Genomic DNA, 16,047 nt, shown 5'->3' with positions numbered 1-16,047 from the left:
GAACAGGATCTAGATAAAAACAGTACAAGTCGATTTTTTTAATCCCATATTTAAGTCACCTGTTTTCTTACACAAGTAAGTTCAGGTATTTGTAGCAACAAACTCAAAGAGAGAAAATGCTGCTATTCTACTTTAGCCCTGGCGGAAGGAGAAACTTTAACAAAATAACAGAGGCAGACAGTGGTTCCAAATATTGGAGACAAGGTGATTCTCTTCCCACAGACTCAGAAGCCTGTGCTTTGAGGAGCCATGAATGGTCTGTTACTAGGTGAGCTGAAAACAGATAACAGCCGTTCTGTGGGAAGTATGACAGTGATTGCTCATACACTTACAGAACATATTAGTTCAGTTAATCAGGATTTTCCATTTTACATTTTGTTGAAGAATTTTTCAGGGTGTTTTAATTATGTCTGGGGCAAAACATACTAATTATACTGAATAGTAGAAGTTCATGGCCTGTAAAAACAGATACTTTCTTCAGGGCCACTGCAAAGTAACACAGCAGATCTTTATAAGCACCACACAGCATGCTCACAGTCTCTATTGGGATATTTAAGCATTTTTCATTTGGCTGACGAGGTGATGGACAGACACATGGCACCAAGAATTCTGAGGATATGAGAGAAAGGATTCTTTCACATTTAATTTTCCTGCATTTCATTTTTCTTTCTTTGGGAGGGGGAAAAAAAGAAAAGTAAAAAACAGGGTTTGAAATAAAATTTCCAGTGGCTTCAACAGTACTGCTCATCTTTGGACAAGTTTAAGATACTGGGATTGAATCTAGTTGTCTGGCTGCTCTTTAGGAGCATAATGGCACTGGAAAGCACTGACTAATAGCTCAGAACACTGAAATGTTAATTCTGCAGCATAAGCTGCTACTGCATCAGTGCCAAAAGCTGTCTCAGATCCGATAGTTTGTCACTTGAGATAGCTGACAAAACAGTGCGGAATTTACACTTACAAATTAATGGGAAGCTCTTCCATCCTTATCCTAAGAAAAGCAGTTATTTTAAACATCTCAAACTAGATCCACTTTGAAGTTCTTAGAATAAGGGTCTATCTCCATACTGTCAGCCTACACCAAGATTGTCAACATCAGCCTTTTTATTTTATTGAGCACAGTGACAAGAATTATCCATTGTTTTCTCACAAAATTATTTTAGAAATGATGCTGTGGACTGCTTGTCCCTTCTTTAAGGCATAATGAATAAAGGAGATGCATAAAGAAATACAGAGTTACTGGCAAAGGAGCTCTTAGTCAAAATTAAGGTTTAGCTGTGCATAGTACATACAGATAATGTCTAGGCAGACAAAATGTGAAAAGCTTTATTATTAACATCTAAAGTAGGTGATGTTACCCAGGTTTCCAAGTTACCCAACAGAAACTAGACTAAGCACCTTCAAAATAAGTCTCTCGGTCTTCAGATCTTTTCAACATTACAACTGTATGCATTTATCTTATAGTTGCTCACACGAAGTCTTTTTAATAAGAATCATAATTTCTTTTTATAGATATTTGATCCGACCTGATCCATTGGCTTATGTTCCAAATAGTGCACCCAGCCGAAAAGACAGCTTCTGCAATACAGTGGGACAAGACACCAGGGAGGAAACACAACTTTGATATGTAACTCAACACAAAATTAAGAGACAATTTTATACACATGTTGTTTCCACTAACCATTTTGAAAACTGGGTGGTACATTTTATTCAGATTTTGGAAACAAAGTGACAGTGGGTAAGTGACCAAATTTAGAAATGTGGTGTCTAGAAACTCTGATCTAAGGGACTGTCAGGCTTGTGGCCTGTTCAATATGGTAGTTGAACTTTGTCAGTGTAAGAGAATTATGACACCTATTACTATTTAACCAATATGAACAAATTATTTAAAAAGTGACAGATTCCATCATGTGTTTTGCTTGGATGCTTGTAGGCATATTTATCAAGGTGACAGCATGTCAGCAACTAAGCTTTTTACCTACATCAGTAAAGGTTATCCAATACCTGTAGAGAGATCATGCATAATTTGTAGTAGAAAATATGTTATTACCTAAAGATGCCAATGAGGCTTTGTGTGTCAAGAATCCAGCCTTTGAAATAATTTTGAGTCTCAACCTATCACCTGTTTATATTAGAACAGGCTAGTTTCAGTCCCATTTTAGCCTCCAGGACTTGGATGTTAGTTCTCTGGGTTTACACAGATCAGGTTGAATGACACAGCCTAGTCACACCATAGAGGTTGAGGTCTGAGGCATATCCACTGAAAGATGAGCTCAGAGGAGCCCCCCTGGAGGAAAGTCCCTATCATCTCACACAGGCAGCCCCCCCACATCTACAAAAACTGGGAAGGTACTATCTGTTTGAAGCTGAAAACAATGGTAGTTCAGATGAAATATAAACATTTTAACCTTAGTGAGTTTGTCAATAGAAGCCTGAATAGATTATGATACAAAAGTGAGAGCATTCCTCTAGGGAACAATTCATACCACAAGTCCTTCCCATTTCCATGAACATGCCAGAACTGCAACTGTCCAAAGTGTGTACATGCCCAGTCTTTCAGATTACCCAAATATGATACATTTTCCTATGAAATTACATATACCACGTTATATGAAAAAGCACCATGGATTTGAAGACTCTGTTTTGGCATTAAGTGCACAAGAAAGCATCTGCTAGTGTATGATATATCTGAAGCTGCTACAGAATCTCCAGTCTACACATACAAGAGTGCAACAATTGGTCAAGCTTTCTACAGCATTAAATGTGCCTGTACATGATCTTCTAAAAATCACATTCTTGCTTTGCCATCTGTCACAAAGGGGGAAGAGCATGCTTAAGGTAAAAACTCTGTTACAATTATCCAGATAGAACTGGTACAAGAAATTTGGAAGGTAGGCTACAATGGAAAAAACTGATTATTATTTGAATTCCCTGGATGTCCTACACATAACCAAATTCAGTCAAAGTTTTCTATATTGTCTTCTATATTATTTGGTAGAACAACTACAATTTATTTCTGGAAAATAAATTACCAAGTTGCCCAGTGAACAATTCATGGATGCCAGTACACCCATCAGCATTGTAATGATGTTAAGTCACATTCATATTAGGAATGACAGCAAATCTGCTATTAGTCCCTCCCTTCCTCTATAATTCTTCCAAAACTTAACTAATCTGTTCCATATTAAGTCAGAAATCTTAAAGCCACAACTATATAAAAAACACAGAGGTCTCAGAGTGGACTGAAGCCATCAGAAGACCAAGAGTACCAGTTTTAAAAGAAAAAAAGGATAACTAGAAAGTAGGGTTTCTCAGCAGGTTTTTTTTATATTGACGTATTGAAGTAGCATCATGGTTCAGAAGGGTTTCAGTGATTCTGCATTGAGTCCATTACTGTTCAGTGGTTTTCCACATACGGTAGTTACTCATCAGATTATTCACAGGTAAAGACAAAGTATTTCAGACGTTTCCTCTGGACACTGTGGAAAAAAAAAAGAAACAACTGAAACAGCTGCGCAGACCGAGGTCTACAATTTTCTTACACAGTATATGGTACAGGATCTTGCCCAAGACCTGTCATACCAGTTATCCCAGAAGAGACTGCCCGTGCAGTGTGAATAACTTCCTATTTTTAATGCCCAGTGAGAAGACTGTATTCCAGTTGAATATTTTCAAAAAACCTACAAGTTCCTTAAAAATGTTCCTTTGTTTCATACTGAAGGCCTTATAATGGAGTCTCAAGTAGGCAGTCGGGATTCTAAAAACAGGCCTACTCTTCAGCTGGCGAGCTAGATGCTCTGCTATGAGTGTCATTCTCACACTGTTAACAGGCATTCCCTGTACGCTGCCTATAGTACCCACCACAGATTTAAGGACTGCCACAAGGATCTATAGCTAGGACTTGATGCCTCGCAATTAACACCCTGTAAAGCAGTAGAAACAAGCAGTCAGGTGTATCCATTTTCCCACCCAACTCAGCAGAACTGCTGCTCAGCTAGATTTGAATAGTAGCATCTAGCATGACCTGATATTTCTCCAGGCTGAATGAATTTCTAATTGCTCATTAGCCCCAGAAGATTTGCTAAAGCAAACACAAAGACAGCTGGAGTCACTTGCAGTCTCTAAAATGAATGAAAGGCAATCTTTCTGAACAAAATACTTGGTTGTCTTAAAAATCTGCTGGAAGACAAGCAAGGTAATAAAAACTAGCAACAGCTTCTTATGAAGCAGAAGTTCTAATAACCCATGAATAATAAACCACAAAGTTCTGTTATTCAAAATATATTAACTTCGTGCTGAAACCAGAACAGCTTTGCCTCCTCTGGCATATCTTTACAGACAGACCCCATTCTAGAGGGATTTAGACCTTTCAAGAACCATCCTAAAGCACCTGTACATTAACACTGAGCGAGACAGTATGCACATTTCTTCAGTGGCCAGGGAGGTGATTCTTTAATGGTCATCCTACAGGTGATCTTATGTTCACATGCTTTCTTCTCTTCATGATTATCAGAAACATAATACAAGTCTAGCTGGATTGGAGACCAGACAGAGGAACAGTAATCTCTGTGCTTGGTGCTGGAGAAGGAATGGTGAAGTTCTCTGTTCAACAGTCATTTGCACCTGCTGATTCTAGTAGTTCTGTCTGGTCATAGTTCACTCAGTAGACAGAGAAATTTAGAGCTATGACCACCAACATAAGCAAGAGATTTAATCCTAACCAGTTGTCAAAGGTCAGAAGAAAAAAAAAAAAAAAAAAAAAGGATGATTTCAATCTTTGCTTAATTGATTGTATTTTTTCCTCCTGACTCACTTTTACCAATAACTCAAAGATGCCCATCTTCCCCAACACTACCTTAACACATACCAAGCAATTTGGTACCCAAAGCCACAATCCCAGTGAAGAAGGTGATAGCAGATAATTACTTCATTCTCACAAAGGAATTCTCCAACAAAGGGAGACCTACCTATGAAAAAGTGTTACCTAGTCTGCAATAAAAAGTCATAAAAAGTGTTTCAGTGGAGTGCAGTGTGTTTACTTCACTATGTCACTCCAATTCCAGAACATGCATTAATTCACATACAAAGTAAAAAGCATAGAGTTTGAGGTTTTAAAACCTGCAGTAGAATGAGCTAGTGAAGTTTTCATGACATTTTGACTTGGAAATTAAAAGGACAGTTATTTCACAGCATACGTATTTTCCCTCCCACAAACAGCTTCCTACTACAACTACTCTTTAACAACTTCAAAGTATACAAATATATATTACAGAATATTTCTTATACATCTTTGTTTACCAATGCACCAATAAAATGCTAAAGAACAAATAGATTTCAGGCTTCAGCAGTGGAGGAAAGCTGAAGTGACATCAAGCGCACCAGAAGTAACACACAATACTGTAGTTTCTAGGCAGCTAGGGCTGGCAGCAACCATTCTGTAATTTTGGAGCACTGATGCATGATGCATTTGCTGCGTTGAATTCCACTTGATATCTGAGGGAAATCATTCACTACAGTCTGGAAATGAATTAATAAAAACAAGCAGCACTGTGGAGTGACATCAAGTTGTACAAGGTTATAAAAAATACTTTTTCAAGGCAGCGATATAAGTGCAGAATTTATAAAATAAAGCAATCTGCATAAAATGTTCTTGCATATTCTTGATATTGTATCAGAAATGACCCACACCACTTTGAAGCAGACATACATTGAATAAACGTCTAAAGAGCTGCACTTCACTTTTTCAGCCACTGTTCCTTGTGCTTGATGCAGAACATGCATTGCAGGGAGACAGGAAAAGAGTTATTAATTCATATTAAGTTATGAGAAATGACCAAGACTTTTCTTACAATTGACTTGTGAAGTTAATCCAAAATATTAATTAAGTATATAACAAAATCATAATTATTGCCTACACTACTAATGCAAGAATGCTGTCAGTAATGGTAATTCAACACAAGCATAAACTCCCACAGCCTCTCAAGAAGCTTGAAAAGGCAAATATTTCTGCTTCATAAAGTTAAAAACAAGCATTTGAAGTTTCTATGAACTAAAGTTTTCTATTTGTTCTGTAAAATCCAGACTGCATACCATTACGAAAATTCACAACTGGCCCATGCCAACCGGGGAGAGAGGCTAGGATGCAAAATATAGAATTAAAAGAGTAATAGTTATTTGTGTGCATGAGGTATCCCAGCCAAATTGGGGCACCCTGAATGTGGTTCTGCATAGGGTTCTTATACCTTTAAAGCATTCAGGTACAACATGATTTGACTAATCACTAACACCCACAGTACCAATTACTAATCATAGTAAGACTTCTCTAGATCATTTCCTATTTCTTTTGTCCTTTCTCCAGTACAGGCTGGCTGATGAACGATAGCTAGTTTCTTTGGCAATTGTATAGGTTTTAGCGGTTAAGTATTTACTCCCACTAGAAGTTATAAACTTGCTTCTGTAACTGTCCAGTGGTGTGGTAGACTCCAAATGCAAACAGAAAATCAGTATACATATTTATAGTCTTTTTTTTGGGCAGCTGGCAAGTCTTTGTTAACACAGTCAATCCTGCTGCTTGTGTACGCAGCTTCAGACTGAGTGGAGAAGCCTCTACTACCTTATCTTTGTTAGTTACTCAATAACCTGTAACTTGGTTACTGTTCCAATAATATGAGGCCCTGCCTACATATAGTTCAAGATCAGGATCTGGAAATGGCACATCCATTAGAATATTCTGGAGGGTTGTTTGTGTTTTTTTTACAGCTTCACAGGTTTATTACTGCACAATCATGATGTGGTGTGAAGGTGAAGAGAGTAGAGTTGCAGGGTTCAGCTTATGACATTGCTTAAGGTAAGGTACAGGTGTTGGCTAGACAAGATTTCATGGCTACTAACAAATCATCAACATATTGTGTCAAAAACGGATCCATTTTTTAAACACAACATCCTGTAAAACTTTTACTAAAATTTTAGAAAAATAGTGGAGGACCCAGCGAAGCCCTGTGGGAGCTTTGTCCATGTTAGCTGCATCTTTCCTCAGGTAAATGCAAAAAGGTCTTGAGAGTCCAGATGAATAAGTATACTGATTTAAGGCAGAAAAAGTGCCCCCTATATGTATTAGACAATTGTAATGATGTTCATTAATCAAAAGGTTTAAGACCAATTCTTGTAAGAAGGGGAAAATATTTCATATTCAGAGGCTCCTATAGTGACTGCACAGCAGGTCCCTGCTGTCAATTCTGGGTGAAATGTAGCTGCCCCTGCTACACAGAGCAGGGCAAGATTGTACCATAGGATTCAGGGGTCCTTTTGGGAGGCTTTTTTTTGGGGGGGGGGACGGGGGGGGCAGGGATCATACCAAACACTCCCATTTCCAATGGCCTTGATGGCCTTGTTGTCCACAATAATTACAGCAGTCTCTGGTTCCTTGAGATCCGTTACTTCAAAAGTTTTTTCCTGTACCCCACCTTGGACATCTCTGTGCCCTTGTTCCCTTAAGCTAGGCTTATTATTCAATACTGCTGCCAACAGACTAGCTTTCTTTTTCTGTTCTTTTCCTTTTGTGCAAAAGCAACTATATTTCTGCAGCATTATTGCTGCTTGTCTATTGATCCAGAGGTCCCTGGCGTCAGTCTTGCTATAGATACTTATCTATGGTGCCAGACAATGCCGGGAGGGTTTCAAAGATGTGTTAAATTGGCTAGCATGGTAGCGTTGCCTTGGTTGTCCAGGGGTATTTTTTATCCTTCATGGGCAGCTCTAAGATTCTGAGAAGCAAAGTCCTTATTTCCAGGGCCAGGCTGTCCTTCAGCTTGTTTTACTTAAGCATGAACAATGCCAAAGTCTCCAGTAAAATTCCACTACCCTATTACATTACAGTGCATAATGTGAACTCATATATAACAAAGTTGATGCACTTTTGTACTAGAAAGACTGATTGATATAATGGTTAGGGAGGGATATTTTTGTAACATTACCCTTTTAGCACTATAAAAAAGGATAAGTTTCTCTAGACTTGTGTCTCCTTACAAGGAATAATGGCCAAGATACTTATTCTTGCTCCCTTCCTCCTTACCCCCCAAGCTAACTCAATGCTTGCTTTACATTTCTCCAATGAAAACTTGAAAATTGTCACTCTCTTTGTATTTGTCAAAAAGAGCAGCTGACTTTCTCCCGAGTGACTCTTCCTTATCTAACTCAAAACATATTGAAAGGAATAAGGAAGTGCTTTGAGAAGATTCTTGTCTATCAGCACAAGGCGAAGTGGCATAGCCTGAAACCTTTCACACCACATGAATGCTATCTAGTTTAAAACATGGCATGGTTTAATGCATTTTCTCAACAACAGCATCTAAGAACTATCAAGCATATGATATCTACATCAGCCTCTTCAAGTTTCAGATTCTTATCTACAGCATACTCAACAGCATGAACTCAGAGTCTATTCTGAATATCAACTAAGAATGAACACAGAATGGAAGTTGCAGAAAAACTCTCAGCAATCAGCGTAAAATGTGTGTGTGTGGGGGGGGAGATTGAAGCTTTCTGAGGAATGGCCAATAGGGATTAGGGAATCTAAGAAACAATCATAATGACAAACCAGAATAATGGCTGAAGCACAAAGACATATCTTTGATTTTTTTCAGGTTTTCATATAAATATTACAGAAAGTAGAAGATAATTCCAAAGCAAGAAACTTCATGGAGGAAATGAGGTACAACACACGTTGATTTTAGTACTAGTTATGCCACTATTGAAGATTATCATCAAATGGTTTGGGTTGGAAGGGACCTTAAAGATCATCTAGTTCCAGCCCCTCTGCCATGGGCAGGTATACCTTCTTCCACTAGAGCAGGTTGCTCAAAGCCCCATCTAACCTGGCCTTGAACACTTCCAGGGATGGGGCATCCACAGCTTCTCTGGGCAACCTGTTCCAGTGCCTCACCACCCTCACAAGTGAAGAACTTCTGCCTTACATCTAATCTGAATCTACCCTCTATAGTACAACTTATAGTTTCTATACACATCTAGTATAATAATCTACAGGCAGATATAATTCATCCAGACAAATCAGTTAGATCAAAGTATTCAAGTTCATTTTTGCAATTGTTCTTACGTATGAGAGCGTTCCATTGTTGTGATTAAGCTGATCTAATACAGCTTTCAAGACTGTAGTTGCTTCCCCTATGTCAGTTGGCACATTTGCAAGCTCACTGTCCAGTTTGGGGATAGTGAGACAGGAAACACGTTTTTAGTGCTTCAGTTTTTTCCACCTAGATGGAAAATTCAGTGCCAAGGAAAGGAATTTTTCCTAGAATATGACTGAACTGTGGAATACTCTACTGCAACAGCCCTCCCCAATGCCAGTTTTAGTTGGTCAGTTATTAGGCACACTGTTGGTCCCTAGGTAGATAGTTTATTTGAGAAAACATATTGCTTATGCTTCAGTATTTATACTAATCTGCCTGTATGAAGCATCCAAGTATATCATTCATAGATGCTTCTTACACTTAGACCATTGACAATAATGAGATGGAATAAACATTAAAAGTCTTCTTATATTTAAAATATAGACACATGCCACTATGCTAGCCCAAAGGTTAGTAAGTTATCTATCTAAATTCATATCGGAGCCAACTATGGCTTGACAAAGTAAGCCTCATTTCAGGAAACACAAACTTACTAAGTACAATTGTTTTAATGCATATTGATCTCTGTTTCTGTCAACAGTTAGTTAAGCAAAGGTCAAAGCAGCACTGCTAAGGAACTTGAGGTTTCTCACAGTGGCTGCATGCACGATCACTGAAATTCTAACAATGCGAAGCTGCATCCCACCAGCTTTTAGATGCAAGTCTCATATCAGGTGTTCCCTGCTCCTGCCCCACTATTTGTCTTTGGCCTGTTCCCCAACCACACATGCAGGATGAGGCTTTATATAAGAAGGTCTGGAGATAGTCTCCTTATCAGAACAAGATAACAGTGTCTGTCTGTAAGCTACAAACATCTGTTAAAAACACCTCACAAAAATATATACACATGTAGAAATTATGAGGGGAAAAAAAAAAAGCAAGCAAAAAAGCTCAACTTAGTTACAGCAAAATAATGAAATGGAGAATGAAAAAGGAAGATGTGACCAAGTGCAATAGTTTTTCAGTAGAAGACTGTTTTGAGGCCTCAGGACCCATCAGATAGGTCTTCTACATAGCAGCAAGTAGGTGGCAGCTGAACCAGGAAACTGTTGCAGGACATTAGCCCTTGTGAAGAAAATATTACGCTGTACGCCCAGGTAAGACGCCAATTCTAACCCAAGAGAATCATCACAGAGGCTTTTTGAGCAATACTTACAGATTATTTAGGCCTTGCCCCAGTCACAACCCCCTTCTCTCAAGGTGAAGGGGCACTATTCTAAAACAAGAGACATGCAAAATCCAGAGCTCTTATAACTGCTTACAACCTGGTCCTCTATCAATCTATGGATCTGTCTGTCAAATTTATCTCAGGTGCTAAATATTCCCACTAATAGGCTACTTAAATTTCTCTGTGCAGATTACCTGGCCAGTGCAGCCCAGCTGCATCAAATGCAGAGAAGCTTCACATCCCAGTAAACAAACAGAAGATAAGTATAGTTTCCTCTGGTTTTTTTGTTTGTTTGTTTGATTTTTTTGGTTTTTTTAAATTTAAGTTGGCAGGGCAAGCAAGACAGGGCTTGTTTCTGTAGAATAGTCCTTAGTTCACTATATGGAACTTCCTCATTACCAGCCTTTAAAAAAAAAAAGACTAGCTCAAGGTACAAATGACAGCTAGAAACATACACAGACACTTTATTCACTTTCCCTCTTATTACAGATTTGACATCTGTAAAACATTTACCAGCAGCAATACTGCAGCTACATATGAGTTTTATATATATTCCACAACTTCCACCCTGGTATCATTTTATTATTGCCATCCAAAGAGCTACTGTTTGCACAGCCACCATCATATTATGATAGAGGCAATAAACATTTTCTAAAAGCATTTAAGCAGTTTGTGAATTTGCATAAAATAAGCATTTGGTATAGCAGAATATCAATCGACTATGGTAAGCTAACTATAAGCTTTTTTTATTAAATGGAACCAGTGACCAAAGAATTCAAATAATCCATGGGCCTTCGAGGCATTCAGCATACTTGAAAATTGCTACAATTTTGTCATGCTCTTGCAGTGACTGTGGTGTACAAAATACTACTATGTATCAAGAAACTTCAGTTTTCAGGCTGACCTCTTCAAATAATTTATTCATATGTATAGAAGGAAGAGGAATATATTGCAGCGTAAGAATATATTGAGCTGTAAGAACAGCTCCGGTCATCTGAAAATGTTATGCAGACATTTGGAAAACAACCCCAATTATGAATGCAAATCAATAAAATGTCTGAGAGAAGAGATTATTTTTTAATCGGATTGCACTGGTATTATTTTCTTCTACACTTTGTATTAATACATCCATTAAAAACCAAAACTGCACTGAATAGGGGATGGCTGAAGGGAACATAGCTATACACTGAACTATACAAATGATTGTTCTAAATCAGATAAAACTTAAGGCTAAGTTTTATATCATTCTCCAACAGCTTCTAAAGTACAGAAGTCTCTAAGATAAAGATCAAGACACCAAATCTAAAATATAGCTTCTTCTAGTTCTGTGTGCTGGTAAGCAGAACAGTAAACAACACGCCAGCAACCATAAAGACAGTAACAAAATCCAATTATCAGTTAGCTTTTTCAGACATAGCTTTAAATTATTTCTAGATGCAAAACACATTACATTTTTACTAGCCAACATCAGATCTGGAAGACGGTAATCTTCTTGGGCTTGTATTTCCTGAGATTAGTCTTACCTGAATGTAGGAACCTAATGCAGAAAAATTATTTTTCCAATATCCTTCCACCACAACAGTAAAAGTGCTTCTGACATAATTCAGACTTTCTTGAAAAAAGACGGTTTCAGAGGAGAGAGGACTACCCAGCTCAAACCTCTCCCATGACTGTTTGTAAATCACCCCAATCAGAAGACTCACCTGTGTCTTCAGCAAGCTTAAAGAACCAACATCATGTTTTACACAGGGCACATTGATTTAATTTGCAAAATAAAATTTAAAGTTTCCCCAAAGCACAACAATATAAACATGAATTTCAGATGCTTTTGTAGCATGACTAATGTAGAACCCAATCTCCTTTTTAAGAGTCTTTATTGTTCTGGGGACAGGTAAAAATGTTTTGAAAGGGCTTAGGACATATTGCAGAAACAAAGCAGTATTTAATGGCTTGTTCTGTCTTTCTGGTGCCAGATACACATCCCATTTGTTAGAGCCCTTGTTATCTAACTGCATACTCATAATACGCGTATCAATTTGACACACTCAGTAAACTTCTCCAAGTAAGCACTCTTTTTTGAACTTAATTGGAAAATTTGCATCAGCAAGTATTGTCAGCTCTAGTAGGCAGCATTCTGAAGCAAGTCCTTTCTCCGTAAGGATTATTATTACTGGAGTGTGTCTTGGTTCTTGTCCAAATGCTACTGCAATCACTCAGAATCTCAGCATGCTTTAGGTAAGTTCTAGAATCCTATCATATCATACAGTCACAGGATGACAGGATAAAGCGGTTTGAAAGGAAGCTCAGGAGGTCCCCAGTCCCCGTCCCCCCTGCTGAAAGCAGGGGTAGCTATGAGCTCCGACCATCCTGCTCAAGGCTTTCTCTAGTTGTAGGGATAAAAAGTACAACCTAATCCTCACCTCAGGGCAGATCAGCTAAGCTATTGCTGGCATAAGTAGTGTAACATAACCTTGAATTAGGAGATGGCATAGGGAAGCGTTCTAGCTTCTTCAGGTTTTCATTGTTCGACATTTTAATCAAGACTCCTGGTAATTCATGTTTTTCTCCTTTGGATTCTCACCAAACAGTTCAAATCTTTGGACTCGGTGGACAACACATAGGAATAACCTGCTTACAAAGAGGGAAAAAAGGAAACTCAGTCCATAACCTTGATTTCTATAGGTGAATTTCCTAAAGGAAGTATGTTTTGGATTTTTCTGAGCAACTGCAGAAAAGGGTTATTTTCTCCACAGGAAGACATATAATTCAGTTAGGATTCTTTATTCAACATCAGAATGTACACTTATAAAATGGCAGTGGGTATGCGTATATTGTATACACACTTTCTCACTTCAGCTCTGGCTGAAGTATTTGGTATTTATGACATTTTGATTCCCACGTGCATCTGAAAAGCTTCCTGCAAAGCTCCAGGTACTTTTTTCCTAGCTATTCAATTAATCCAGCCAGTTGGCCCACTCAGTAATTACTGTAAAGGTCTCTTAATTCTTACTGGGAGTAGCAGATAATTTATATTCTTGGTTGGAGACAAATCTGGAAAATAATTTACTTACATAGACATTTTGACTGAAACTTTTAGCTTGCGAGGTTATTAAGCATCATCTTATTTTTTTCCTTAGCTATGAGGATATTTTGTACATGGCTGAGTAGCCCAAAATGAAATTTTATACATTCCTATCAAAATATCAGCATTTAATTTTCCTCGTTTATTATATCTCCATAATAACAACTAAGTGGTTTCTTGTGTGTGAGATGTTTTTTGTATGTATGACTACAGCAAGTAACAGCAGCTGCACACACTGATAAGAGATCTGGCAAATGCTAATATTAGATTTTCTGGAAAAAAGCAGTTTCCATCCATATTTCTATCACTAGTTCACCAGCATAGGATATCATGTATGCTTTCTTCTTCAGTCACATTGAAATGCCATCCGAGTAAATGTACTGGTATGTGGACTAATTACATCTAAGCAATATAAAATTAACACATTAACTTATTATTACTTGTTAATGAAAAATTAAGTTTCATTGCATCTTCATTGCTTTTTCTTCAGTGTAGTTGATATGACCTCTTGCCATATTTTAACAGTTTAGGAATTAATCAGTACCTCATCCAAAACAAAGGTACCAAGTGGTATTCAGTCAACAGAGAAAGTCTGCTTCATGGAAGAAAAATCCTTTGAATGCAACCTAATACAAAAACTATACTCCTGATTCAGGATGTCCCTGAACCTTGAAAGTTACCACTACATAGATGCTCTGTGTCTAAGAAAACATCTGCTGTTTTGTCCATTGTCAAAGAAAAAAAGAACTCCCTGCTATGGGCCTTTCCTTTCTGTTCTGTCTGACATTTATGGTTCTTCTTTTGCAGCGTTTCCTAATACAATATGTGCTCATTTGTCGGAATGTGATGAGATGTGATTATATTATTGTACAGACAAGGAGAAAATGTGACCTTGTATATGTTAAACAATGAACAACTAGATGGAGGTACTGTCTGTCTTCCCTTTACTTTAAGACAGAGCCCTACATAAACATCTTCCAAATGTATATATTTTATCATTAGAGAAGCATTGACAATTTTTGAAGCCAGGTCTCCAGAAAAGACATAGCCAGTTCCTGAACAAAAAGAATGGTATTTGTCACCTACATATTCTTCTTCTGATATGTACCATTTACTTTTTTTATTCTGAATAGGCTTATGCCTTTTCATAAGACAGCCTGTGAAATAATTTTGTGGAGGAGGTGAAAGAGGCCTGAGGAGCTTTTCTATTGGGTATATTATATTAACAAAAACATCTCTGTCTGTCTTCATAACAAAGCCTGTGCTGCTGCAATGAGAGGCAACCCACTTTGTGCCCGTCAAAGTTTTAAGGGTTATGGTAAGTGTCCAGGAAGTCCTGTTGAATAATACCGTGATATTGCTTGCTTTCTCTCAGTAGGACCTCATTTGGACCCTTTGCTCTCAACACCCAGCATAAACAACTGAGCAACCTCGACTCCTGGAACCACAGATTCATTTCCCCAAGTTTTTCTGATGGAACTTCTGTGCTGAATTTCAGCAGCCGTGGTTGCTATTAGCAATATCAAGAAAGGTGTTTAATCTTTACACTTCTCTTTATCATTAATAATGAATTTAAATGACTGTGTTGAAGTGGATCTGGTTTTATTCCCAAATTTCTCATTTTCAGTCGGTAGTTCTCCATTTTCTTTCCCTAAGAATTGTTTGAAATCTGAAATGTTTTTATGTAAAATATTTTCACTTTCCATCTGAAGATTATCATACCTTTTGGTAAAAAGTATGTCTTTTTCTTCTATGTCATCATTGTTTTGAACTTTACTTTCAGTTAGAACAGCAAGGTGAGCAGAATTCAAAAAATAGAAAATCAAATATACTGCTCTAAAAGAGATGGAGACAATCAGGAAAACATTTCTCTTGGCACAATCCCAAGGAGAGGAGAAGAATCCACTATAGTAGTTCATGTTGGCAGCTTTGAGAGGATGCACAAAAAGCTACCTTTCAATTGGACAGATATTTTGTTAAAAGAGCAGTTAATTTGTAACTGTTTTCCTCAGTGACACAGGAAGATACAGGCAATCTAGAAGCTTCTGATTCTTCAGGATTCCTTTTTTTTTTTATTATTAAAAGTATCCCATTGTTTCATCTTAGAATAAATTGTAAAACTTTTCATAGAAGAAAAAAAAAAAACTTTAAAAAAAAATCAGGATTTCATTTTCAGGCTTATCTTCCTAAGAGAAATACAGTATGATAACAGTATTAAAAATATTGATTTTTCAGAGACAGAACAGAACATTTTCATATAAATATTTAAATATTGGAATATATGTAAAATATAAATGAGAATTTAATCCAGTCTTACAATCAATCTTTTAATATTTATATATATATGCAAAATGCCTGTCCATCTTTCAATATGGTTGTCTTCAATACAGATAGCAGGGTACTGAACACATAAGAGGTATGGTAGAATGTAGAATATATATTCTATTTCATATGCATACATTTATTAAAACACACTAAAAAGATACACGTTTAAAGTAAAGATTGTAATTGCTATTCCAATTGCTACAACAGTCCCTTCTAGGTTACAGAAATAGAAGAAAGGTAACTTAACTTCATGTAAGCTTTACCAAATGTTATTGCATAATTGAATA

The 16,047-nt window shown here is 37.3% G+C and overlaps 2 protein-coding genes across 9 annotated transcripts in view; one reads left to right on the top strand and one right to left on the bottom strand.

Moving 5' to 3' along the window:
• KCNT2 (potassium sodium-activated channel subfamily T member 2) overlaps nt 1-10,645 on the top strand; it is a 160,271-nt gene extending 149,626 nt beyond the window's left edge. For 6 of the 8 annotated variants that reach the window (XM_049807706.1, XM_049807707.1, XM_049807703.1 and 3 more), the window contains one exon: nt 1,513-4,756. In XM_049807706.1, coding sequence (XP_049663663.1) covers nt 1,513-1,624 — 112 coding nt within the window. In that variant the 3' untranslated portion in view covers nt 1,625-4,756. Of the gene's footprint in view, nt 1-1,512; nt 4,757-6,759; nt 6,776-10,542 lie in introns of those variants that run through there. The other 2 variants (XR_007506969.1, XR_007506970.1) reach the window with 2 other exon arrangements.
• Nucleotides 10,646-13,554: 2,909 nt separating this feature from the next.
• On the bottom strand, nt 13,555-15,507 carry LOC126041684 (beta-1,3-galactosyltransferase 2-like). Its single transcript, XM_049807735.1, is given in 3 exon segments — nt 13,555-14,747; nt 14,749-14,823; nt 14,825-15,507. Coding segments are annotated over 3 exon segments (1,104 nt in total). The 5' UTR covers nt 15,355-15,507; the 3' UTR covers nt 13,555-14,248.
• Between the last annotated feature and the right edge of the window lie 540 nt (nt 15,508-16,047).

The sequence above is a fragment of the Accipiter gentilis genome, chromosome 8 (assembly GCF_929443795.1).
Source record: "Accipiter gentilis chromosome 8, bAccGen1.1, whole genome shotgun sequence".
In the NCBI taxonomy this organism is placed as follows: domain Eukaryota; kingdom Metazoa; phylum Chordata; class Aves; order Accipitriformes; family Accipitridae; genus Astur; species Astur gentilis.
This window is presented reverse-complemented; position numbering and strand designations above follow the sequence as displayed.